This window comes from Macrobrachium nipponense, chromosome 22 (assembly GCF_015104395.2).
Source record: "Macrobrachium nipponense isolate FS-2020 chromosome 22, ASM1510439v2, whole genome shotgun sequence".
Classification (NCBI taxonomy): Eukaryota; Metazoa; Arthropoda; class Malacostraca; order Decapoda; family Palaemonidae; genus Macrobrachium; species Macrobrachium nipponense.
This window is the reverse complement of record NC_087213.1, coordinates 7191885-7218743: the sequence shown is the minus strand read 5'-3', so window position 1 is coordinate 7218743 and position 26859 is coordinate 7191885. Positions and strand designations below refer to the sequence as shown.

The window sequence follows — 26859 nt, the reverse complement described above, 5'->3', positions numbered from 1 at the left end:
GGCTCTCTCCTTGTCAGTGTCCAAGCTCCACCCATTTATCTCATGCTGTAGGCTGCCTAATGCACTGACGAAATTTCTTCCCAACTTTAACATTCCTTCAAAATTCGACAAGATATTAGACCGCTTGACACTAAGCGGCCTAATATCTTGTCGAGTATTGTATTACCTACATAATTACTCGGTAAGCTACTTATATGAAAAATAAATTTTACATATCTTGTACTAGACACATACAGTCAAATGAAGTCAAAATCTTAAATTAACAAATAGAAAACTCCAAAATATTCAACTGTAGTAAAACTACAATAGACATTTTACATATGCAAAGTTACTAAATATTATATGTACCTGGCAAATATATAAAGTTTCACAGAATTAATAACTCCCAACAAACTGTCCAAGTTCATTTGAGTTTCTTCCTACCAATAAAAAACAGACCTTGCAAACAGATGTAAATTACAGTAGAGATAACAAAAGTAACTTCCTGAAAATGGGAGCCACAAGATCAATTACTGAATGGGTAATTCTTTTACAACCCCGTTAAACTGTTGAGCCAATTTAATTGGAGCAGCAAGTAAAAGTTCTGTCCTCAACAATGAAAGATAATACTGTATCTTTGATATTTACAAAAGGATTTTTCATTTATCTTAATTTATGCATTTCTGCTTCCTCTTCTCAATTCCATCCCTAGTTACTTTTTCAAAACTCATTTCATACATAATTTTGGTAGATTTTTTTTTACAGACAGGTGCCCTTAATGACACCAACCCTCTTTATTTATTTGTAGTTAAGAAAGATAGAGGATAATCATTGCTAAGGGTGACTCATAAACTGCAAATTTTTTTTTTTTTTTTTTTTTTGCTTTTTATTACATTTCTAGCCTAAGCAAGTCATTTGTGTGTTTATGCAAATGGTTGCAAATGTAACAAACTTCTATTTACTTATGAAAATTCTAGGATTAATAAAATCCTTGCCTTAAGTCCAAAAAATTTGTGGGTCACCAGTATTATTATCATTTAGACAATGTAACCAGATTTCCATGGCAATACAAGGCATTCTTATTCCTAAAAAGACAAACAAGCAAAAGCACAGTAATGCACCAAGTATAAAAAGTACCTGACTACGGACTGTTCTTGTGATTTGTCCAAGTGGAACAGCTTAATACTAATATATAATTCATACTTTAAATTACATACAGGACTAACAGTAAAAATAATTCACACTCATTGCACTAATACTCACAGTCAAATAAATGCAGAACCATTATTATTGGTCATTAAGTCAAATTTCTTGACATCTAAGGGACTTATTCCAAAGATTTCTTCTCAACTGAGAAGTGAAATTGGCGCAAGGTAAAGTGAAAGAAGTTGGACAGTACAGTAGGAAGAGATCAAGAAGAAGCATGAAAAGAGAAAAGGAAGAGCTGTAAAAACTTTTATTTTTGTTTACACTAAAGTCAAGCCAGGCACACTGTAGGAGGTAGCGTTTTTGACACAGACGCATACACCAATACCCACAACCACATAACTTCAGAATAATTATTGGCTAAAGGGAAAACAGAATACAAATTCGCACTAGATGATGGACACAAAGTACATAAAATAATTAAGCTTGTTTAGGCATTCAGTTCACATACACTAATGATGAAACAAAATCAAGTACTCTATATACATATATCAAAATCTAGTGCGCTTAAAGCTTTCAGTATAATCAATCAGTCAATCATTTCCTGTGACACACATGGGGATGCATAAGGTCTTGATGAACTATAACTCAAGATCTCCCCAACACTCATTCCTTGCCTTCCACCCTCATTTTCCTCAAACACGTTCTTTGACCTACATCTACCTCTTCTACCAAGGGCAACCCACCCCAGTGTATCTCATACTTTTCCCTGTCTTCTATACAGTGGTCCCCCCGTATTTGCGGGGGATGCATACCAGAACCCCCTGTGAATAGTTAGAACCCGCGAATAGTTGGAACCCCTATAAAAATGCTAAATACAGCCTATTTTGTTAATTACAACTCAAGAAAAACCACTACAAATTTTTATACTTGGTTTATTTAATAGTTTTATCATAAAAACTGCATTTTATGATGAAATTGATAAAAAAAAAAACAGGAATTTGTGGATATTTCCCATAGAAAAATACCGCGAATGTGCGAATTTTCCACGAATAATGCGGGGAAACGTTCCCGAAAGAAATCCGCGAATGTGTGAGTCCGCGAATCTGGGGGGTCCACTGTACATATGGCCTAGCCATTTCCAGTGCAAGAACTTAGCATGCTCATCAACCGGCTGCACCCTTCCTACTTCTCTAATTCTATTATTTGATATCCTATCCTTCCAATTAATTTCTTATATTCTTCTAAGTGCATTATTTTCGGGAGCTTGCAAATTCGCCGACAACAATTTCCCAACATGCACAATTTATCAAATACACATTCCACCGAAACCCAAGTACGTAAACCTTCTATTATTATATCAGGGGAAAAAAAGTTAGAAATAGTTTTGTAATTTTTATTAAAATAAATTAAAAGTAGTACAATAAAAGTGTAAAAATATTTAGTACAATAAAAGTGTAAAAATATTTTTTTAAATGAAAGTTTTATTAAGAATAAGTACAATAAAAGTGTAAAGATGTTTATTGAAATAAGAGTGTTATTAAGAATAACTATAAGTACAATAAAAGTGTAAAAATGTTTATTAAAATAAAAAGAATTACTAGAAGTATAAGTGTAAAAATATTTATTAAAAAGTAAAAGAATAACCAAAAGTACAATAAAAGTGTACAAATATTTATATATTCAAATAAAAAACCATGATTATGAGCTAATGCTCTCAAATAATCAATAATACTGTTATAGGAACGATAATTATCAACAACCTTTTTTTAACCGTTCAGAATAGGAGAACAGTGATATTCTTTCTCTGTGGTTGACATGAATTACCTGCCGAATATTGATAGATTTTTACATTGTTAAAGTTTTGTTCTTTCTTTAGGATGTCCAAAAATTTCCATATATGAGGATGGTATCCAGCTACCCAAGTTTCAAATGCTCTATGCCATTCCTAAAGTGCATTATCTGTTTTCGGTACAGAGTTCAAAACGTCTTCATAAACATTCCACATCATGAGTTCATATCTTGGCGGTCTACAGCAATTTCTTCTATCCAAGTATCTTCAAAATAATTTACAACAATTTGCAATTCCAGTGAAAATACGTCGTTATCATATAATAATTCAAATGAAGCAACAACCACATCAATAGCAACATATGCTAATGCAGGTAAATAACGTACATTTAAGGCAAAATCCGCATCAATTTAATATCTTTGTTTCAGTCCATTTATTTGTATAACATGAAGGACACACTGACAGAAATGAAAGAAACATCCTTTCAAAGATGCACTCAAACTTACAGTTTTTACCGAACTACGAAAGGATAATACAACTGTTAGTCGTCAACTAACAAGTTATCTCAATTTCTTCAGTGTCTTTATAGTTAATTGGTGGTTAACGAAAACATTCTTACTAATTCATTTCCTAATATAATAATAGAAGGTTTAATTGGGTTTCTTTGGAATGTGTATTCGATGAATTGTGTATATTGGTAAATTTTTGTCGGTGGATTCGCCTAGACCCATTATTTTCAATGCTAAAAATTTATTATTCAAAGTCACTGTACTGTACCATGACTCTTACCCATAAATACTGCTAACCATTACCATTTAAAATTTCTTATTTTTGTATGCAAAGAAAAACTGCTGTTATTCCAAATATCTTTAAGCATTCCCATTGCCTGATAAGCCTTTTTTTAATCTTTCCATAAATTCTGTACTCAGAGAACCATCATAATCTAAATAAGTACTTAATTAGTATTTAAACTTATCCACTTGCTTTACAACCATGCTTTCAATTAGATAATCCTGTGCATTTTCAATATTCATATTCATTATTTTAGTTTTTACACATAATATAACGATATAATTATTCCTTTAAGGAGCATTCTCTCATCATCACTATTTAATTTTCCCATAATATGTTTTGATATCAACTTTCAGATGGCAAGACAGCTCTTTCCAAACAGGAACAGTCACAACCACTGTCAAAATGCACTCATTTTCAACTGGAAATCTGGTAATTGATTAGCTCATATCACCAGAACACAGGTAAAGTAAAAATGTTTGTAATTTGCAAAAACCACATAGATGTACAAAAAGCTGAAACAAAAACAAGTTTTATCTAATGTCTAGTAACAACTGAACATGAGCATGGATATAAAGCATAAGAAAAGAAACACAAGGCAGTTAGCAAGTTGCATAATACAGTAAAAGAGCAAGAACCTACAATGAAACTATTAAATATAAGCAGGCTAAGAAATTAACATAATGGTAAAAAGCACAATACGTACTAGTATTGTTGAAGCATAAGCTTACTATACCGTATAAATAAGCCAATCATGACAAGACATGCAAAGCAGACCACAGATACAGATGCAGCATGCATGCAAGCAGTATTCTGAACAACCAGGTACCTACAAGATAAGGAAAAGTAAAAAGCTGATAAATGAGAATAGTATAAATTCTCTCTCTTTGCCCCCTGAAAGGAAAATGCTCATTGGATGAGAGAAAATCACTAAAAATTTAATTCTGTACTATAATAAAACAAAGCAATGTAACATAATACAATGAACAAAAATATAATGATACCAGTTACACAGAAAATACAGCATTACAAATAGCCATCTAAAGCCACTATTCCTTACAGTACAAGGCATTAAAACATAAGAATACAGAATTTAGGCCAAAGGCCAAGCATTGGGACTTTTGAGGTCATTCAGTGCTGAAAGAGAAACTGACAGTGCAAAGACCTGAAAGGTGTAACAGGAGGAAAAGCTCACAGTTGCACAATGAAACATTTGTTAAAATGTGGAGAGTCACATGGAGGAAAGAGAATATGAACAAAGGTACAGTAAAAGGAATGAAAGTGGTTGCAGTTAGGGGTCCAAAAGGGGCACAGCAAAACAGAAGGAAAAGCTCACAGTTGCACTATGAAACAATTGTTAAAATGTGGAGAGTCACATGGAGGAAAGAGAATATGAACAAAGGTACAGTAAAAGGAATGAAAGTGGTTGCAGCTAGGGGTCCAAAAGGGGCATTGCAAAGAACTTTATGGAGACAGTACAAGGCATGGACCCATGCACACACTCTAGCATAAAACATGGTGGATTTTGTGATATTTTGGGTCAAGATTTGGTGTTTTAGGCAAGATTTTGACACTCAATAATACATAATCTTAAATCCTTTGCAATTGCTAGTATCTCACTACTGAACAAATAAATTTATATATACTTTTACATACGTATTTCTGTTCATCCTTCAGTATACTACAAATAAAAGGAAAAACTTACTTTAATATTGTGAATTGTATATCACAAAAACCAAAGATGCTCAATTCCTTATTCATGTATAAGTGTGAGGAATTGTTGTTATGTGTGTCTGCAATATTGGCTAACAATACAAACCAGAATTCAACCGAGAGGCCAGGGAACAGTAAACCACTTTCTGTTGAAAGTAGGAATCTCATGCAGCGTTTGACTGAGCAGGCAAGCATTTTTAATTAACTGTTCTCAACATTGTCTCCAATGGGGACTGACACACAGGGGCTGTGAAATTCTGCCACTCAGGTATTGCCCATACAGTACTTCATGTTCCACAAATCTCTACATATCTCCAACATCCCTTTTCACAATTCTCCTCCAAGTACCAAGTCTGGGTCATTCACAGATTTTATGGTGATCATTGGAACCCAACTGATTTTATCTACTATTCTCTAGGTAGTTGTGAAAAGACTAGTCTGCACCATCTCCATCTGTCTTTCATCACTATTCATCTACTTATGCAATTTCCCTTTATAATGCCTTATAACAGTATAATTTTATAATTTTGAATTATGTAAAAACAGGATATCCATATCTGTATGGTTACAATAAATAAGTGAAACACCACTACATGACCTACCTGGCCAGGGCCTAGAGCTGCCAGTCTTTCCCCAAACTAATCGTCCATAATCATGGTTGCTGATGATATTTGAAACTCTTGTAGATTGTCTTACTTCACCTGCCTGTGACAAAAATGGGAAAGTCAAGTGTCAAATACCTAACCGGAAAAAACATGTGATCAAAATAAATTCTGCAACAACTTAATCCATTCCCTTTGGTCTCCTTGCACCTGGCTGTCAGTTTCTTCAACCTTACAATGCTTCTATTTTCATCTTCCATTTGAGAAAGAATATATGTATATTTTTGGTAGGCCCTGTGAGTCTAGAAATGTCTGCGATAAAGATTCCATATATGGCATCACAAAACAAAATTCTAAGCCTAAAACTACCTCATAAACAAGGTATCAATTATTCTGACAAGCATAAAGTTGTCAACACAATAATCTTTGTGGATTTTGAGACTTTTTTTTTTTTTTTTTAACAAAAACACGATTCATTAATTCCACTATATTTTGAGACTTAACAGTAATACATCATAGAAACCATATTCTTTGTTGAAACTTGTTACTGCATATCAAGTTGGAATGGCAATCTCATCAGTACCCTTTCATTGTTGATGTTTACCTATATAACAGCCTAAGGGCTTACAAAAGCTTTTTAAAAGCCTGTTTGGCATTCATCTAACACTGCTATTTTTCTCTGTACATTATTTCTTCAGAAAGTAACAGCTGCCTACATATATACTTGCTGTTTTTTTTTAATAGTAATCTTTCACAGAATGCTGTGCATATAAAAGTTAAATTCAGTGAGCAATTTCTAAAATCATAATTATCATTATGATTCAAAACCCAAACAGACTGAGGTGTCGCTCACAAGATTCTGCTTAACAGTGTACTGCAATCTCTACATAATAAAGTACACTGACAAAGGGTACATTACTTTTTCTAATTTTATTAACTTTCAAGCGCTATTCATATGCACAGGTCAATTTATCTGTGACTGGTATAACCTGTAGTGCAAAAAAATTCCTTTTGACTGGAATGGGCCTCCATGCTTGGAAATTATCCTACAAAGTACTGTGTAGTAAAAAAAATATTATTATTAAATTAAATTAAATAAAAAAAACAAAAAATGTTTACAAAGAGCCTCTGGTTTTCGAAACTCGATTATGCCATAGATTTACAAAAGGTGCTCTACATTATCATTAACCATATTTTAATGACTTGCATACAAATTTCCCAAGGAATTTTATTTTTAAATGAGGAAATGGGAAAAAGACAAAGCTCAGGAAGTTGGACAGCTTGGTGGAAAACAAGGCGGAAATATGGCCGGGGTCAGTGAGATGCTGCAATAGTACTAACTACTGGGCTTCTTAAGGCACTCTAAGCATAAGCCCCTATCAAGCGTTCAGTAAAATATAAAAAAGACAAAAAAAAATCTTAACCAGTCTGTACATACTCCTATTTTCACTGCATCTTCAATAGAGTTTATCTGACTTTGCAGACGTTGATCTCTCTCGGCTGGAATCTGTATCTAAATTTTAAGTAAGCACTGAAGATTTTTTAAGTTTTCTTGCTGATAACTTTTACTTGAACCTGTATCAGAGTTTTCTTGCTGATGGTCCTTGTAGGGTCTTCTGTTGCACTTAGATTTTTGTTGCTCTTAGTCAAGTTCCCTGGATTTTTTCCGTCTGAGGAAACAAAGCCATTTGAGACTGAATTTTCAGCTAAAGGCTACTGTATTTCCTAAGAAATTAATAGCTCTTGTGAACTAATAAAAATAAGATTAAAATTTTAAGAATTTAACCAAATATTTTTGTGGCCTATTTCCAATTGTACTACACTTCATATATTTAAAAAAATAAAATTCAATTCCCTTTCTTGGAAGTCTACAAACATCAATATTATTCAAGAGAACTTTTTCATGGTCAGATGGCAAGGGGTAATCCTCTCATCCAAGTGGGTATGCACAATGGCGACAGCCCTGCTTGAGGCAGCCTACAGCGATCACACTGCAGCAATCTGGCACCTAATCTCTCTTGCCATGAGGAAGAACAAGCAGAAGTCCACCTGGACTTCTTTAGTGAGGTCTCTGACTTTCAATTCTTTATCCTTTTGTACTAAGGAAGTGTGTCCTGGGACACGGAGGAAGATGAAGACGACGACAATGAGGCAGATGGATGATGGAGCAGAGGAGGAACAGCAAGAATGCCAAGGGAGCAGGAGCTGCATAAGACACATTTGAGATGAAGGAGGAGGAAGGCCCACTAACACTGGTTAACACGAAGAGACAGAAGGTGGAAGAAGATTACAATGAGAAAAAGGAAATAAGCAGGAAGGATATTGAGGAGGAAAAGAACAAACAAGGCAGAAACAAAGAATGAGCTCAACAATGGACTGAATAATACTGAGTATAGGAACTCATAGCAGACAAAGCATTGTCTCCTACATTACTTAGTCCTATCTCTACATCACTATCATTAGAACCTGATGACGGGGAAGATGATAAGTGGTGCGTTTACAGAACTGAGTCTCAGGTGATCATGGTATACAACCAGTCATCTACAACAAAGGAGAAAAAAAGTGTCGGAGGGCACAGAAAATCTTTGCCCCATGACACGACCTGGCTCCCTGGCAGCAGAGACTTCCTACCAGCATAGGGCAGTCCTGAGCTCAGGCTACTGAAAGCTGATACCACCATCACTTTTCCTCTCAGGGAAAACCTAAAATAGTGCACACCATTGGGGGCCCCCCTTATATTTACCCAATACAAATTCAAATAAATTTCTAATTGACTCCAAAATCAGATTAACATCCTGTTCTAACTAATCCAGTTGTTTTCCTGAACCTAAAGGGAAACAGAAGATGGAGCTACAGTAAGTTTAACAGCAAACAGACGTAATGGACGAGAAGGGAGAAGAAGGTAAGGGGGTGGGTTGGGAGAGAAAGAAGAAATAGATCAGTTGCCTTTGCAACCTGTCCGCTTTCCATTTCTTATAACTACGGAATTTCTTCATCGCTACTGTGAAAAGATGCAACAGTCAATACTGAATGAAGAGCAGAACCAATCACTACAACAGCATGAAAAATTCTGACAAGAACTAAAACATTCTAGACCCACCTAGTAGAGAACAGGTTAATTTGACAGTCTAATCAGGTCAGCCAATATTCTTCTTCAGCTTTTTATTTGAATGCCAACCTGACTGATTGCAAAGATGTAAATATCTGAATTCTCAGTTCCATCCTACTTGCAAACAATAATATTGCAGAATTATTTTACATAAAATATTGTAACTACTTCCTTTTCTACTCACTGTATTTCCATCATGCTTGGAATCATTACTATCCACATTTTCACCTAACACTGGGAGCTCTTCAGAATGATCATACTGCCTCTTTCCACTGGACTTCCTAACATTACGAAGAGGCACATCACCTGAATGACTTTTTTTCTGAAAGGAAAAAAATATGCAAGGATTGTGAAATTTTAATTACAGCCTGAAACACTGAAATAACTTTCATTTAAATGCACTGAGTCACATAAATACAGGGGAAGCTTTGAAATTCAGCAGTATTAAACTTATAGTATTCAAATAATCAAGGATCAAGAAACTTATGGTACTCTGACCACATCAAGAAAAGCCCCGAACACCTGAATAACTTGCTGATCAATGACAGACTGCATCTCCGTCAGGTGAGTATGCTCCTTCTGACCCTTAATGAGCTAACTTCAAATTAGGACACTGAATTTATTAAAAAGATTACTATGAAGGCTACAACACTAAAATACATTTATTACATTTCATATAAAAACACCTTCATTAAAGCTGACTTGGAAGAACTAAACAGCAGAAGAGAACTGTTGAAACCCTGCTGAAGTATGCAAAATATGGATAGTTTTTAAATTAAATATATTACACAGTAAACAACATAAGATGTACATACGTCAGAAATTAGCTCTTAACAGTAACATAAATACAAGCATGCAATCAATGTTTATAGAGAGTAAGTCAAATAATGAGAATGAAATACCAAACATAACAGACAAACCAGATACTCAAAGCTTCATGGTAAAAGATAAAATGACAAACTTTTAAAGTAATTTGTATTTTTCCTAACATACAAACCTTAGGTCTTTAAATATGAGATTAACTTTCAGCGTGCTGGAAATCCAACTGTTGAACTTTTGCCAGGTGGTTATGGTAACAGCTACCAATAGTAGGGGAAGAAATACCAGCTGTCAAGTCGATGAGCACTCAATTCTACGCATTTTACCTTTTGGCCAAGGTAAGGGAATGATGATGAGGGGGTGGTAAGAGGTGGGCCCTTTATGTAAAGACCTCAGGTTGCATGTTGGAAAAAGCACAAATCTTTTATAAATTTTCCTATCTTCAATTTCCCCTTCATCAGATCAGCAAACAAAAGTATATTACCTAACAATTCCTTTCTATTTTCATGATTTGGCTGCTACACCAAACTAAAAGTACATAGTATATTTATTTTGTTAATGAACATATTTATGATTAAAAAAACATGATTTACTGTAATGATTACGGCACCCAACTATAATATTAATGTATAAACAGCAAATTCAGCAATAAAAATCTATTTTTGTCTTTTGTTTAGGTTTAGAATCAGCTGATGGACGTTTATTGCCGAAAGAATTATTTTGGAAAACAATATAGTTGCTAAAAGAAAAGAATTTATTAATGGAATTATTATTATTTTTAACTTTGTACATAATAGTTTATGATATTATGATACAGTAATTCCATATTTCATTTGAGAGAGAGAGGAGAGAGAGAGAGAGAGAGAGAGATGAGGAAGAGATGAGAGAGAGAGAGAGAGATAGAGAGAGAGAGAAGAGAGAGAGAGAGAGGAGAGAGAGAGAGAGAGCGAGAGAGAGCGGAGAGAGAGAGAGAGAGAGAGAGAGAGAGAGAGAGTTTTGCTATTTACGTTCAGAGTATTTGAAAATTTGTCAATAAGTTTATCCTAAAAATGCATTTAGTCATGAAAAGAAGATGAAAACACTGTAATTAGTGAATCTTGCTCTTTGATAAAATTTGCGATTTCATTAATTTTCCGGGATATACGTATTATTTGGGCTCCACAAAAAAGTAAGTAAAGTGATTTATGACAGTTTAGAGGATACTTATGTAAAAATACATCGGTAGTTTGTAGAACGGTGTAACCACTATCACACTATGTAAAAATATTATGTACAAACGAGACTGTAGGTTTGGTGACTTCACAGTGGTCATGCGTATTTTTTTTGTGAATGAATATATATTTATGATCAAAAATAGTTACTGTACTGCTTACAGTACCATACTGTAATATTAATGTAATCACATCAAAATACTAAAGTAATCAGTGCATACTGTAAACTTGTAAAGTGTATTTTTGTCTTTTGAAAAATGCATTCCCCAAGGAATTATTCCTTGAGGAGGCTTTTTATTATGAAGATATGCCAATAATATATGAGATATCCATTTTATTATGAATATATGACAATAATATATAAGGTAACAAACAACAATACGATAATCTATGACAATTATTGTTTGTATGACTGCAGTATTCAGAGAAGTTGATTATGTTATACCAAAACAATAATGAAGTTCCAATTGAAAAATGATATTGTTATGATACAATAAAGTTTCATACATACTTACCTGGCAGATATATACATAGCTAAGACTCCGTCGTCCCCGACAGAAATTCAAATTTTGCGGCACACGCTGCAGGTAGGTCAGGTGATCTACTGTCCTGCCCTGGGTGGCAGGATTAGGAACCATTCCCGTTTTCTATCATATTTTCTCTCTTCCACCTGTCTCCTGCGGGGAGGCTGGGTGGGCCATTAATCGTATATATCTGCCAGGTAAGTATGTAGGAAACTTTATTGTATCATAGCAATATCATTTTCATACAATCAACTTACCTGTCAGATATATACATAGCTGATTGACACCCTTTGGTGGAGGGTAAGAGACAGCTAACATGGAATAGACAGGTAAACAACATATGTTGTAGGTATAAATAAACCTTGGTTCCTATCTGATAGGTGGTAAACTTCATATGGCTGTTGCCAAGGAGTCTGCATCACCTCAAGAAACTTTAGCGAGATATGTGATCTGTGGCCAAGAGTTCTTGTGGGTCTGCCGATGGGGTCTTATCCACTTACTCGGCAGAGCCTAAAAGGTACTTGTCAATGGGTGCTAATCCACTTATATGACAATACACCTATGCATATTGGCATAACTAAGGAGCGCAACACCAATCCCAATCACCTGATCCTAACACGAGGGTTCGCGCTCAAATTGAAAAGAGTTATCCCCACACTCCTTTTAAAAACCTTTCAAAAACCCCAATAATTTCACTACGTTAAATAACTTTAACTCAAAGTTAAGGATCAGTGTCGGCTCCTTATCCCAGTAACGTATCCGCAGAAACGTATAAATCAAAAGAGAAGGATCTCTCATAGGTTAACTTGACATCCTTTGTGTAATGAGAAGTCAACACAGAGTTGCCTCTACCGTACAACACAGCTAATATGTCTTATATGACATATTGTTATGTAAAGAACAAGAATTTGTAAAAGTGTGCACTTCCTGCGCTTTTAATTCTCAGCTGTTTGAAGGAATCAAGTCACTTATGAAGTGCTTAGGAGATCTCCATGTTTCAAAGAAGACCAGGGCTTTCTTGAAATAGATCTCTCCCGTCTGAAGCCTGAAGCCTGGCAGGAACCTCGCGCCTGGCTGGTGCTTCGCTCTTGATTGGAGCCTAGCGCTTGTCTGGTACCTTTCGGTTGACTGGCGCCTCGCATCTGGTTGACGCCTCGCGCCTTAGCTGGAGATTCGCGCCTAGAGCCTGGCTTGCGCCTGGCTGGCGCCTCGCGCCTGGCTGGCGTCTCGCGCCAGGTTGGCGCTTTGTGCCTGCCTGGAGCTTCGCGGCTGGCTGGTACCTCGCGCCTGCCTGGCGCCTCGCGCCTGGCTGGCTCCTCCCCACTTGCCGGACTTCGAGCTTGGTAGAGTCTCGAGGATGCCTGGCAATGTCCACATCGGACACTCTTATCTGTCCAATATGTTCGCATCTAGCGCATCTGTGCCAGGTTGTAGGCCCAGTATTTCTCCTCATCAGACAATGACAGTGTTCTTGGGGCTGTCTGCCTCTGGCGTTTTTTACGCCTGTTTTGGCATAAGGCTCCTGGTTGGTGCTATATTGTCCGAAAGTCCTGAACATCCACAATAGTAAATCACAAGACTGGAGAAGGGTGGAAGAAATTCTTCCACTTTGAGCTTTGGCCTCTCCGGCAAGGGGAGGTGATTGTAGTCAGCTACATCCAGTATACGATAGGATATCTAACAGTACGAGAGATAAGTCTTCCTCCGAGGAGGATCCTTCTTGAGTACTTCCCTTGCTCACGAGATCTCTTCTTACCTGTTGAAGGGGTTTCTCGTTGCAGAATCTTCCCTATCCTTGTCCGAAGGAAGGGAAGAAGCCTGGAAGTCGAAGGAGACTCCGAGCTGAAATTAGGAGGACTCCTGATTTCTAGCTCTTTATTGTATCCCTCTGAACACCTTCTGGGAAGCATTTCGAGCCGTCATTGCATTCCAAAGACTCTGTAGGCAAACGTTTGAACCATTCTACTGTAGATGAAAACATAAGTACCCTGCCTGGACAACAAAACCTCTATCTGAAAACATTGAATCAGGAATAGGGGGTTTTAGTTCTTTTGCCAGACATACTATGCTGGCAAGAACCCATTGCCTAGTCTCCATAGAATCTGATGCGAGATTCCAATGCTCAAAAAAAAAATTCACTTGTCTTCTTGGTCGTTTAGGACCAAGAGAAACAAAGAATTCCCTCATAAAAATTTCTCAAAGAAGTTTGATGAGGAGCAGTTCCATCTTGTCGGAACATGGAATCTGTGGCCACAAAAAAGATCCCATTAGAAGTACATGATATCCTACTCTTGTCATATTGAGATATCATATAAGATCCCAAAGATCTTAATCCTCTGCTATCTCCAATTCCCTTTGTAGAGACAGAGTATAGCCTTTTACTGCATTCTTTGATAGCAGACATATACAAAGGTGATTCTTCCCTTTGAAAGGGAAGAAAAAACTGCTATGTGGTTCACAGAGGTATCGGAAGAGGACAGCTTCCTCATTCCCTCTAGCACGATCTGCAGCAATTCTATGTCTTGGTTGGCCTGACTCATTTACCTTAAAAAATCCTCTCATTCATGTCCACTTCTGGTCAGTCTGCACGCAGACAGACTCAGAGTGGAGAGGTTGTTAAGGTCCATTTATAATAGATGCTGATAGAATATCCAGACTCTCTTGGAAAAAACTTCCAAAACATGTTGTGAGAAGAACGTGACCTCTGTGAATCCCACCTCTCTAAGGCCAAAATGAGGCATAAAGTATTATCCTCTCTTTCTTTGACGCCCTTTAACTTAAATTCTGCAAAGAATTTATATTTAGGGGAAAAACACTAAAGTTTATTCCCCTTTCTAAAAAAAAAAAAAAGATGGCGTATATTGCTACTACCTCTCTTGGTTCGAGGAAAAGGAAGCAGTCTATAGGAAGCCTGTTTGTCTTCTACCTTGCTAAGAGATCTATGAAGAAGACTTTCCGCAGGTTCTCACAACTCTTTCCAATAAATGTTAGACATGTTAACAGTTATTATCGTCGATCGAGAAGATTCTCTTTGTTAACGCGAACAGGAGCGAAAAAAGAGATTCTCGACGCTCTTTGCGATATGAGAGAGTCGTGGAATTGGCCTAAGTGATTAAATGGGTAACGAAATCAGGAACGAATCTTGCCGTTACCGAGCCTGGTGTCCGAGAGGCTACTGGACTCTTAGGTTAATAACTCGCTAAAACGAGAAAATCTTGGATGGTGCTCTTGGCTCACTGCGCAAGGCTGGCGCTTCTGGCGTAGGCGCATTGCGCCAGGTTGGCGCTTCTGGCGCTTTGCGCCAGGCTAGCGCTTCTGGCGCATTGCGCCAGGTTGGCGCTTCTAGCGCTTTGTGCCAGGCTGACACTACTTGCGCCAGGCTGGCGCTTCTTTCTAATTCTTTTTAGGTTATGTGCCAGAACACCTGTGCCTTTATGGTACCCGACATCCTTTCACATGTTAATTCCGTTCTAGTAGGAAAAAACTTTATATACGTAGTATAGTCCATTCAGGGAAACAAGTTCTGCCACAAAAAGAATGTTTCCCATCCGACTCATCCATCTTCTTCTGAGCAGGTACTCTAATAAGCCATGCTTTCGTAAGCCTGAGAGCATTATATAATATAATGTTCTGCTGCGATAGAATCCTTTAATAATGTTACCTAAGGTAAACAGCATTGAAAGGTTGTAATATCTCTCTTAATGAAAGCTTCTTAGTAAAAGGCATACAATATTTTATTTATGTTAGCTTAACTATCGCCTCAATCCGAGGCTAAGACTGTGATTGTAGGGGAGAGATACAGATAGTTATTCCATCCCGCAGGAGAGAGAGATGAACCCGACCGCTCATGACCGACACCTACATGGTACTGCGTTGGTCTCAGGCTCTCAGCGAAAGCAGTCTCCGTTAGCCGTCTGGCCTTACTCTTCCAGAGTTGCCAGCTACTCCATTTAATAAAGGAATCTTATAAAATTATTATCGAACTTCAGGAAGTTCTTATTAAAGCATATTTAAGCAAAACAAGACTTTGATAAATCTAGAAGCTAAGTAGGTGTTGTCTTAACAATCCCTTTAAGCGTAGTCCTTCCTAGGAAAGTCGTAGAAGGATACTGGTAAATGAGTTGCACAGCAAAGAAGTAACTACGGTATGTGTTTATGATTTGACCGTATAGTATTCTCATACAGCAGATACTCTACTACCTTTTACTATCTTCGTTCTTTTCGTTAAAAGAACGATAGAAAGAGTATATATGTCCTTAAGGAAGGAAGTTAATCCAGGAACTCTTTAAATCTTCGTGATTTCCTCATAAATCGCGGAAGAGACAGAATTCCTGTTCATCACTAGGGTTTACGGAAGGAAGTAGATATTTCCTATCTGCCATCATACCCAAACGTCGATGAGATTCTTATTAAGAAAAACTCCCAAAGCTCTTGCCTCCTCAAAACGAGGGAAGAGCATGGATGAACGGGAGAGTCCGCATTGAGAGGAACTGCATAACACAGGAGTCTTTTGAATAATGAAAAGGGGCTTCTCTTAGTATCAGAATCCTTCTGACAAAAGCAACGGCCGCCTGTGCGACATCTTGCACATTTGCCAGGGGAAAGTTGCTCAAGTTAAAAAAAACTCAAAGAGGAGCTTCGCAACTGACCTCTCTCTCAAATGAAGATTTTGGAATATTCTGGCGCCTGGATCCTTGCGCGTAGCGCCTGGCGTTTGGATAGTTCCGCGCGCCTGGAATGTTCCGCACGCTAGAATGGAGACTCGCTCCTGGAACGTTCCGCTTGCATGGAAGGTCCCGTGCGCCCTGATAGTTCCGAGCACCTCTAGTCTTCTTTTACGAGCCTCTTGCCAGTAAACGTTCAATGGAAGCATCCTTCTGATTGCCACTCTACTTTAAGGCTCCTCAGTCTAGCCGTCTGTTTTCTCTTTGAAGGCGCCATGCGCCAAGAAAAATGTTCTGGAACGCGGCTCGCGTTTATCTGTATGAACGAGGCTCGCACTAGTCTGTTGGAACGCGGCTCGCGCTAGTCTGTTGGAACGCGGCTCGCTGCTGGCTGTTGGAACGTGGCTCGCGCTAGCTTGCTGGCTGGCTCTCAGCCTCTCGCTCAGTGTTCTCTTTTTCAGAGAACGCGCCAGATCGTCCGAACTCCAAACATGTACATTCTTCGTCTTTTCGGATGTAAGATGAAGAAACGGAAGAAGAGACGCACTTTTTTAAGGATGCCTTTCCAATGGCTATCCCTGGCAGTCTGGGGCGTTCTACAGATCCTGCCGGGGGAACGCCCGATCGGTGGGGATTCTCCATAACCTCCGTTAGGCTTTCGACTTTCCTTCTCCTCTGGGCTTGGGAGCTTGGAAGCGGTCTAGACCTGGGAGCGAAACAGAGCCGATCAGAACGCACCCTCCACTGCACTGGGAACACTAAATTCACTTCTTACCTTATAAGAGCTCGCATTTTTTAGCTACATCCAATTATCTTCAAATTTATTAATTTGTAGATTCTGTAGAGTAAGAAGGAGATGAGGATGCAAAAACTACTATTACTGTTAATAATCTAACTGCTCGTTAGCACGAGAGCTATTAAAGCTTCTAAAGGAAGCGTAAAAAGTTATATGCTTTCCTGACTTCCTAAAGTAGGAAGTTAGAGTTTTATATTTCCTCAATAAAGTTCTAACACTCATTGCACGTATTAATGAATAAATATTAATATTTCCCTTTTTTTTTTTTCAAACTAAATGAGTGTCTACCGAAAAGTTCGGTAGTTACACGTAAACACTTCTTCGAAATTTTCGAAGCCAAAGTTATTAAAACAAATTAATATGCGTATGCCGAACCAAAGACCCAGTACTTCCCTGCAAAAGATAGCCCAGAAGATCGATGGCGATGAAATCCAAAAATCAAGTCAGGAGGAACTGCAAACGTTGTTTACATTCCAAGCGACAGAAAAAATATGATAGAAAACGGGAATGGTTCCTAATCCTGCCACCCAGGGCAGGACGGTAGATCACCTGACCTACCTACAGCGTGTGCCGCGAAATTTGAATTTCTGTCGGGGACGACGGAGTCTTAGCTATGTATATATCTGACAGGTAAGTTGATTGTATGAAATTAATGTTTTCCTAAATGTTATTACTACTGTAATTACATTGCTACTATTATCATTTCTAAATGGTTAAGAATGACAAAGGTTGCTGTGAGTGTAACTCAATGTTTACATTTCTGCTGTCCACTCAACTACAAGTTGATGTCAATGATGTGGAATTATTCCATGAATAGGCTATATATTATGAAGATATGCTAGTAATATATAGGGTGAGAATGGTTTTATTACCTTTATTGTCAGTTATTATCATATTGTGAATCTGTTCATGCATTTGCTGGTTATCGGAACTGGACAAGGCCTAGCCTACCACAGACAAGCCTGTGATGCTGCGATTCATACCGGGATATAGACTGAGAAGTGGACCAAGGAAAAACCCATGATTAAGTGAATCCGTGATTGCTGATCCGCGACTAAGCGAGGCCCCACTACATATCATTATGGAAACATAAACATGTTGAAATGTTTCAATACAACAATATATGCAAAGTTTAAACAAAAAATATAAACCATATATTAAAAAAACAAACAAGTATAATCAAACAGAAGAGAATGTCAAACGGCAGGTCAGAGAAAGAAACTTAAACTTTAATACATGAAGCTGGTACGAAAATTTCTTTGTTGTAACTTTTTAATTGCAAGCTTCGTTGTTTGTTATGTTACATCCATTGTCTTTAGTTTCTTCCCACCAATGTCTAGACTTTTCATTTTGACATTGCTCCAGTTTTCAGATCTCACTTGAAAGCTAATCCTTCTGGGGACCCCTCTTAGTGTCTGGAGATATGACTCAATTATGTGGTAAAAGTTCTTTACAATAAGTTGTTCCTAAACGAATAAAAAAACCTTGGTTTATACATATGGGATTAACTTTCAGCGAGCTGGAAATCCAAACGGTAACTTTTGCAAGGTGGTCATGTTTGTTTGTATGCCCTTTTTACGTTGCATGGAACCCGTGGTTATTCAGCAACCGGACCAACGGCTTTACGTGACTTCCGCACCACGTCGAGAGAGAACTTCTATCACCAGAAATACACATCTCTGACCCCACAATGGAATGCCCGAGAATTTAACTCGCAGCCACCGAGGTGGCAGGCAAGACCAAACCGACCATGCCACTGAGGCGCTGCAAGGTGATTATGGTAACACCAAGTCAGTGCACCTTAGAAACTTGCATAGAATTTAATGCACACCAACTTGTTGTTACCATCACCACCTTGCAAAAGTTAACGGCCAGATTTCCAGGTTACTGAAAGTTAATCCCATATGTACAGACCGAGGGTTTGTATTTGTGTACGAACAACTTATCTATTGTAAAGAACTTTAGCCACATCTTTGAGTCATATCCCCAGACACAAAGGGTTCCCCAGAAGGATTAGTTTTCAAGTAAGATCTGAAAACTGGAGTAATGTCAAGATGAAAAGGCCAGACATTGGCAGGATGAGTCTAAAGGAAATAGATGTAAAGTTACAAACAATGAAGCTTGCCATTAAAAAGTTACAGCAAAGAAACTTTAGTACCAGCTACATGTATAAGTTTGAAGCAGATGAATTGTAGACTACAGCACATATTAACCCTTAAATGCCTAAGCGGTATTTCAGAAATCATCTCCCGTATGCCGGCAGTGTTTGGGAGTGAGAGCCGAAGCGAAAAAAAAGTAAAAAAAAAAAATCACAGCACGCTTAGTTTTCAAGATTAAGAGTTCATTTTTGGCTCCGTTTTATGTCATCGCCTGAAGTTTAGTATACAACCATCAGAAATATAAAAAAAATATCTATCATATATAAATATTGGAATATATGACAGCACAAAAAAAATTTCATATATAATTGCATACAAATCACGCTGTAAGCAAAATGGTTAAAGCTAATGAGTTAATTATTTTTTCGTTGTATTGTACACCAAATTGCAATGGTTTTGGTATATAACAAATTGTAAAATGATCAAAGCAACACAAAGAAAATATTATCACAATATGATGCATGAGTTCGTAATGCACGGACATAAAAAAGTTGTTTTCAAAAATTCACCATAAATCAAAATATTGTGCTAGAGACTTCCTGTTTGTTGCAAAATGAAGGTAATTGATTGAATATTACTATACTGTAAGTGTTGTAGCTTACAATTGCAGTTATCAACCACTTTGGTAAAAGCTACAACCATGGGTTGTTTTTAGTTGTATTCTACATGAAATTGCGCACATTTTCATACAAAAAACTTTATGTAGCGGCTTATATAAAACGGTGCAAACATTACAACAATCCAACAAAAGAATTTCTGATTTTTTCGGCGAAGCACTGACAATTCCGTACAGGACAATTCAACTTAAGAGACAATTCAGCTTAGAGACAATTCTGCGCATGACGATTCAGGGCAAGGACTATTCAGCACAAAGACATTTTGCAAAATAAAATAAGAATATGGAAAGGAAGAAAACAGTCATTAAATTAATGATTTATTTGTAACATAATGAATTTTAAAAAGTAGACAAAAATATTTATTGAAATGACATACTATAAAATATTCTTGTACAAAAATATTCATACTAATCTATTTCTGCAATTCATGAGGTAGCTTATATTTTGTAAGTATTCCAATTTGTTTGCTTGATTCACATATTTACTAACTAGCATTTTTATTGCCTTAGCTGTTCTCTGATAATTAGTTTTTTTTCTGGAATCGTTGTGTCCAGCTCTGATTCTCAGTAACCCTTTTCTCTGCTTTGTCTTGCTCCAGTTTCAAAAACTCCACGAGTATGCGTCATAACTTATTCCCATGAACTTCCATTAACATGAATTCGACCTCTGCACATGTCTTGGGTACAACGCCAAGACTCCTTTTCATTACAAAGTTTTCTATCTAAACGATAGCAAAATCTATTTCATAGAATGTGATCACGACCTTTCTCTGATAAAATCCGCTCCATGGTGCTTTTATTGTTTTGTTTTAGCTCAGCGAATGTTTGTAAAAAAATGACGCTCTAGAAAAGGAAATACATCCAGTTCAAGTTTAGAAGAATACCAGTAATTATTATTCGCTTGTTGTTGTACCATAAATAACAACCGTCAATTGTTCGATGGCTGAAAGTGTAAACAATCTTAGATTCTTACCAATATTCTTAACTAAATGCAAGTAGTTAGTTTTGTTTTTTGTCGCCAAATCAGAAATAAATTGGTATAATTTTCAATATCTTAATTCAATAAATATTTTTCCTTTTTTAAATTTCAAAAATAATTTGGTTATTGTTTTCTTAATTTTCCATGCTTTAGCTTTACTTCGCCAAATTGCATCTGCGCTGATTAGTCTTTTGTGCTTAATTGTCATGCACTGAATGGTCTCTTAAGCTGAATTGCTGGCGCTGAATTGTCCTGTGCGGAATTGTCGGCCCACGTTTTTCAGCAGACATAAGGAAAGTTATTTTTTCAATAATTCACCATAGATCAAAATATTGTGCTAGAGACTTCCAATTTGTTGCAAAATGAAGGTAAATAATTGAATATTACTAAAATGTAAGTGTTTTAGCTTACAATTGCGTTTATCGATCATTTCGGTCGAGTCAAATTTGACCAAAGGTTGAAATTTTGGCCCTAATAAAAGCTACAACCATGGGTTGTTTTTGTTGTAATCTACATGAAATTGCACAAATTTTCATATATAAAACTTTATGTAACGGCTAATATAAAACGGTGCAAACATTACGACAATCGGACAAAAGATTTTCTTATTTTTTCGGCAGTTACCGCGCGGACGTAAGGAGAAAGTTTTTTTCAAACTCACCATAAATCGAAATATTGTGCTAGACTTTCAATTTGTTGCAAAATGAAGGTAAATGATTGAATATTACTAGAATGTAAGAGTTTTAGCTTACAAATGCGTTTTACGACCATTTCGGTCGAGTTAAAGTTGACCGAAGGTTGAAATTTTGGCACTTATCGTTATTTATATGAAAATATTTCAAAACTGATAAAATCTACAACCATGGGTTGTTTTTTGTTGTATTCTACATGAAATTGTGCACATTTTCATATATAAAACTTTATGTAACAGCTAATATAAAACAGTACAAACATTACGGCAATCGTACGAAAGAATTTCTGATTTTTCAGTCGAGTTACCGCACGGACGTAAGGAAAACGTTTTCTTTCAAAAATTCACTATAAATCAAAATATTGTGCTAGAGACTTCTAATTTGTTGCAAAATTAAGGTAAATGATTGAATATTACTAGAATGTAAGAGTTTTAGCTTACAATTGCGTTTTTTTACCATTTCAGTCGAAGGTTGAAATTTTGCCACTTATCGTTATTTATATGAAAATATTTCAAAACCGATAAAAGCTACAACCATGGGTTATTTTTGGTTGTATTCTATATGAAATTGTGCACATTTTCATACATAAAACTTTATGTAACGGCTAATATAAAACGGTGCAAACATTACGACAATCGGACAAAAGAATTCTGATTTTTTCGGCACAGTTACCGCGCAGACGTAAGGAGAAAGTTTTTTTCAAAAATTCACTATAAATCGAAATATTGTGCTAAACTTCCAATTTGTTGCAAAATGAAGGTAAATGATTGAATATTACTAGAATGTAAGAGCTTTAGCTTACAATTGCGTTTTTCGACCATTTCAGTATAGTCAAAGTTGACAGAAGGTTGAAATTTTGGCACTTATAGTTATTTATATGAAAATATTTCAAAACTGATAAAAGCTACAACCATGGGTTGTTTTTTGTTGTATTCTATATGAAATTGTGTATATTTTCATATATAAAACTCTACGTAACGGATAATATAAAATGGTGCAAAAATTACGTCAACGTGATGAAATTATTTCTGAGATGTGTCGCTGATGCTTTTTAGTGTGAGAAGAAAGAAATTCGCGCTTGCGCACCTGGGTAACACTTGTAAACAAAACAACAGCTTGATCCGTGAATTCCCAGCATCCCTCAAGGTGCGTGATTCAAAAGTTTTCGCCAAGTAGGCCCATAACTATTTTACCGCGAATTTAAAAAAAAACTTTTTTGCGTCGACGTATTAAGCACCCAACAGACAATTTTCGTCGAGGTATAATACGTCCAATAGGCGTTTAAGGGTTAAGTTATTGTTGTATATTTATAATAAAATCAGATCATACAGAATCACACTTCTACGATCTCACTTGAAAAATAATCCTTCTGAGGAACCTTTTGTGTGTGGAGATATGACTCAAAGATGTGACTAAAGTTTTTTACGATAAACAAGTTGTTCCAACATGAATACAAACCCTCAGTGTTTACATATGAGATTAACTTGCTCAAGAGATGATATCTTAAATGAAAACTCAAATTAGGAGTATGGTAAAACTTCAGTAGCTAACCAGCTAGGTGGGAAGAGACCAAAAGGAATGGATGAAAGTAAAAAACAAGAAACAACGAAGGAACCAAAATAAAACTACAAAGAACCTTCGATATGGACTTCTGTGCAATAAATTGGGCACACTGATGAGATTTCCCGTCACTTCAAGACGAAAAGCAAAATATATGCTAAGTAACTAGTTCCACTAAATGATCAGATTAGTTTTGATATGAACAATATATTATCAGCTAAAGTTCATACAAATAGTTACACACAACTGGAATGGAGCCCAGATGCCACACTAATATGACAAGTTCATATCAATTTGTATTTTCCATAGCTACCAAACCTTCGGCCTTAACAATAGGATAATCTTTAGCGCCAGCTGGAAACCTGTTAATAAAACAAAGATTGTAAAGCAAGGAATCTGTGGCATCTGGCAACTCATACGTATACAAGGTGGATGCTGATCACCAACCGGGCTTGGTTGATGGGGCACACTAAGCTGCACTGGAACAAGTGTTGTCTGTCATGCCTCGCCTACCTCTGAATCTCCTACCTTCCCTGGCCCCAATCAGGGGGGACAAACAAGTATACAGGAGGGTGGACCTGTCATGTTTCCTTTACCTTTCCGATCTTCTACCTACCCATCCCCCACCAAGGGTGAACAAACAGGTTTGCAGGAGGGTGGAGATCTCATATCACCAACAGGTTGTGGCAGACAAACAAGATCCAATTGGATTTTATTATTATAGATACATGAATCCTGACAAATTATTAATGTGGTTGTATTCAAAAATTGACTATAAACATTTATTTTCTCCACTCTTACTTATACAGTAATACAGTGGTAGTGCTATTTTACATAATATATTACGACTACTTACATTTCGACTTATTGCGTTTCCATCACTTTCACCAGACTTATCAGTAGACGCTCTGCTGCTAGAATCATTACTATCAGAATTATCACATTGCTTCTTTTCACTGGACTTCCTAACATTACGAAGAGGAACATCATCTGAATGACTCTTTCTCTGAAAGGAAAATATGAAATAATTGTGAAATTGTAACAACCTGTAACACTGAAATGACTTTGATTTGAATGCCCTGCGTCAAATAATACTAGGGAAGTTTTGAAATTGACCAGTATCAAGCTTATATTCACCTAAAAAAAACCTGAATTACTCACTAAGTAATGATAGACTGCATCTCAGTCAGGTGAGGATGCTCCTTATGACCTAGTGGTTCTTAACCTTTTTTACCAATGCCCTTTATCAAATATTACCAGAGGCTGGTGCGCACCATAGTGAAAGTAAACTCTAATAAGATGATTAATGCATTAACTTTATAGAATGTTTGTGCAATAAATTAAAATTTTGAATGATGGAATAATTTTACTCAAAGAAATGCATCCATATTTATGAATACTTCAAGAAAATGGGTAATTCTCATACATCAGTGGTTAACTCGGTTTTCAACTAAAACAAGTATAGGTCCCCCACCCATCCACCAACAACCTCATCCCACTAAAAAACAAAATCCCCCAAACACATAAGAGAAATTTAATTATTGTCTACCTTAAGCTTGATAAGATTTTTCCAGTTTAATGTTATCACGTTTAATATTTGATAAACAGCTTCAGATTACCCCTTTAACAGATTTGTAATCTTTGTTTGTTTGTTTATATGGTGCTTTTACGTTGCATGGAACCAGTGGTTATTCAGCAAAGGGACCAACGGCTTTATGTGACTTCCGAACCACGTCGAGAGTGAACTTCTATCACCAGAAATACACATCTCTCACACCTCAATGGAATGGATGAGAATGGAACTCGCGACCACCGAGGTGGGACACCAAAACCATACCAACCACGCCACTGAGGCGCTTAAACAGCAATCTATTCTGCTGCTTGGTTAACAGTTGCAAGACTACACTGAATCATTTCTCTACCAGGTATAAAGAAGGGAATGCTAACCTTAATAAATCTAATTTCTTTCCAAAGATGGGGATATTTATCTTATTCATTTGGCTAGAATGATTCATAACCAATTTGCTGAAACAACACTTTACCTTCAAAAGCATTTTGCAAGTATATGGATCAGCATTGTTTATTTACATCAGCCTGAAATGGCTTTGCAACTCTCACTGATATTTTCAATTCTTTGAGTTCTTTAAATCTGATCACCAGCTATTCCTTCAGCACTTTAAGGGGCGCAGCAACAGCCAATTTTTTTTTATAAATTATCGATTTTTATTTATTGCTGGATTTGAAATTTTTTTTACATATTTGTTCACCACATCTACCAGCCTGTGAGTGGCATTGAGCAAATAATTGTCGCAAAATGTCTTCAGTGGTCCCCCCGCCCCCCTATTTGCGGGGGATGCGTACCAGAACCCCCCCCCCCCCCCCCCCGGTGAATAGTTAGAACCCGCGAATGTTTGGAACCCCTATAAAAATGCTAAAAATAGCCTATTTTGTTAGTTAAAACTCAAGGAAAACCACTAAAAATTTTCATACTTGGTTTTTTTAATACTAGTTTTATTACAAAAAGTAAATTTTATGATGAAATTGATAAAAAAAAAACCAGGAATTTGTGGATATTTCTCATGGAAAAATACCGCGAATGCGCGAATTTTCCGCGAATAATGCGGGGGAAACGTTCCCGAGAGAAATCCGCAAATGTGTGAGTCCGCGATTCGGAGAACGCGAATACGGGGGGCCACTGTATATGACTTATAGGTGGAAGTGAGAAATATACTTTTCTCTCCTATTAAAATACACATCATCTATGATAAAAACTGGCTCTTTCTCTCAAAAATATCATATCTGAGCAAATATGTGTATCTATGTATCTCGCTATCGCCTCGTGATATTGTCGCTCAATATCTTTATGATTGCAAATATTGAATATTAGAAAGTTGAGAAATATATGTTAGTGTCCTATTAAAATTACCCATTTTCTACCATAAGGACTGCTACATTCTCTACAAAAAATAATAAATCATTGATATGTATATCTATGTATCTCAATATTTTGAAATCATCATCGTCGCATCACGCGTACGATGCCAGCAAGTACACATATAATATTTTGTATGTCTTGACATATTTTTATTATGTATTTTCAGAAATATACAATTATATAAGCGTAGGTAACACTACATAACGGCATCATCTTTACCCATAAACATTCACGAATTGTGCAAGTGGGTTTTTGGTCAGGCAAAGCTCTTGTGCTGTGTGACACATTTGCGGCATTTTCTTATCCGATTTCCATTGCTTCTAGAGCATTATTACATAATATTTACAAACTCCCAAGAATCAAGAGAAGTCATCCGTCTGAGGGAGAAATATGAACTGCGTGCCGGAAGAGAAGGAACCAAACAAAGCGTCTTGCCTGGGATATCAACAATGGCTGATTTAGTTAAGATTTGTTTTCTTTCATGATTACTATTTTTCAGGGTAATGATAATGATTATATAAGAACCGCAAACTAGATTTTACTATAGCAAGTTGTCATCCGACTTATGATTTGTGTAGGGTTGGGTGCACCTTGGTTTACCAGAGCTGTTCAGCATTTGTTTACTTTACCCTCGCTGTTTATATGTTTAGAATTTGCCCTTCCAATATCTGAACGGGAAACAGGAAACATGTACCTACAATGATAGTATATAGGTTATGAATGATAGTTTATACTGTTGTATAGGTTATGAATAAAACTTTATACTGAGAG

At 36.7% G+C, this 26859-nt stretch overlaps 1 protein-coding gene across 1 annotated transcript in view; it reads right to left on the bottom strand.

Moving 5' to 3' along the window:
- Positions 1-26859, bottom strand: part of LOC135198471 (DNA (cytosine-5)-methyltransferase 3A-like) — a gene marked incomplete in the record, with an annotated part of 337711 nt that overhangs the window by 238021 nt on the left and 72831 nt on the right. The window contains 3 exon segments of the mRNA XM_064226041.1: positions 6025-6127; positions 9318-9455; positions 24010-24159. Of these exon segments, the coding sequence (XP_064082111.1) occupies positions 6025-6127; positions 9318-9455; positions 24010-24159 (391 nt within the window).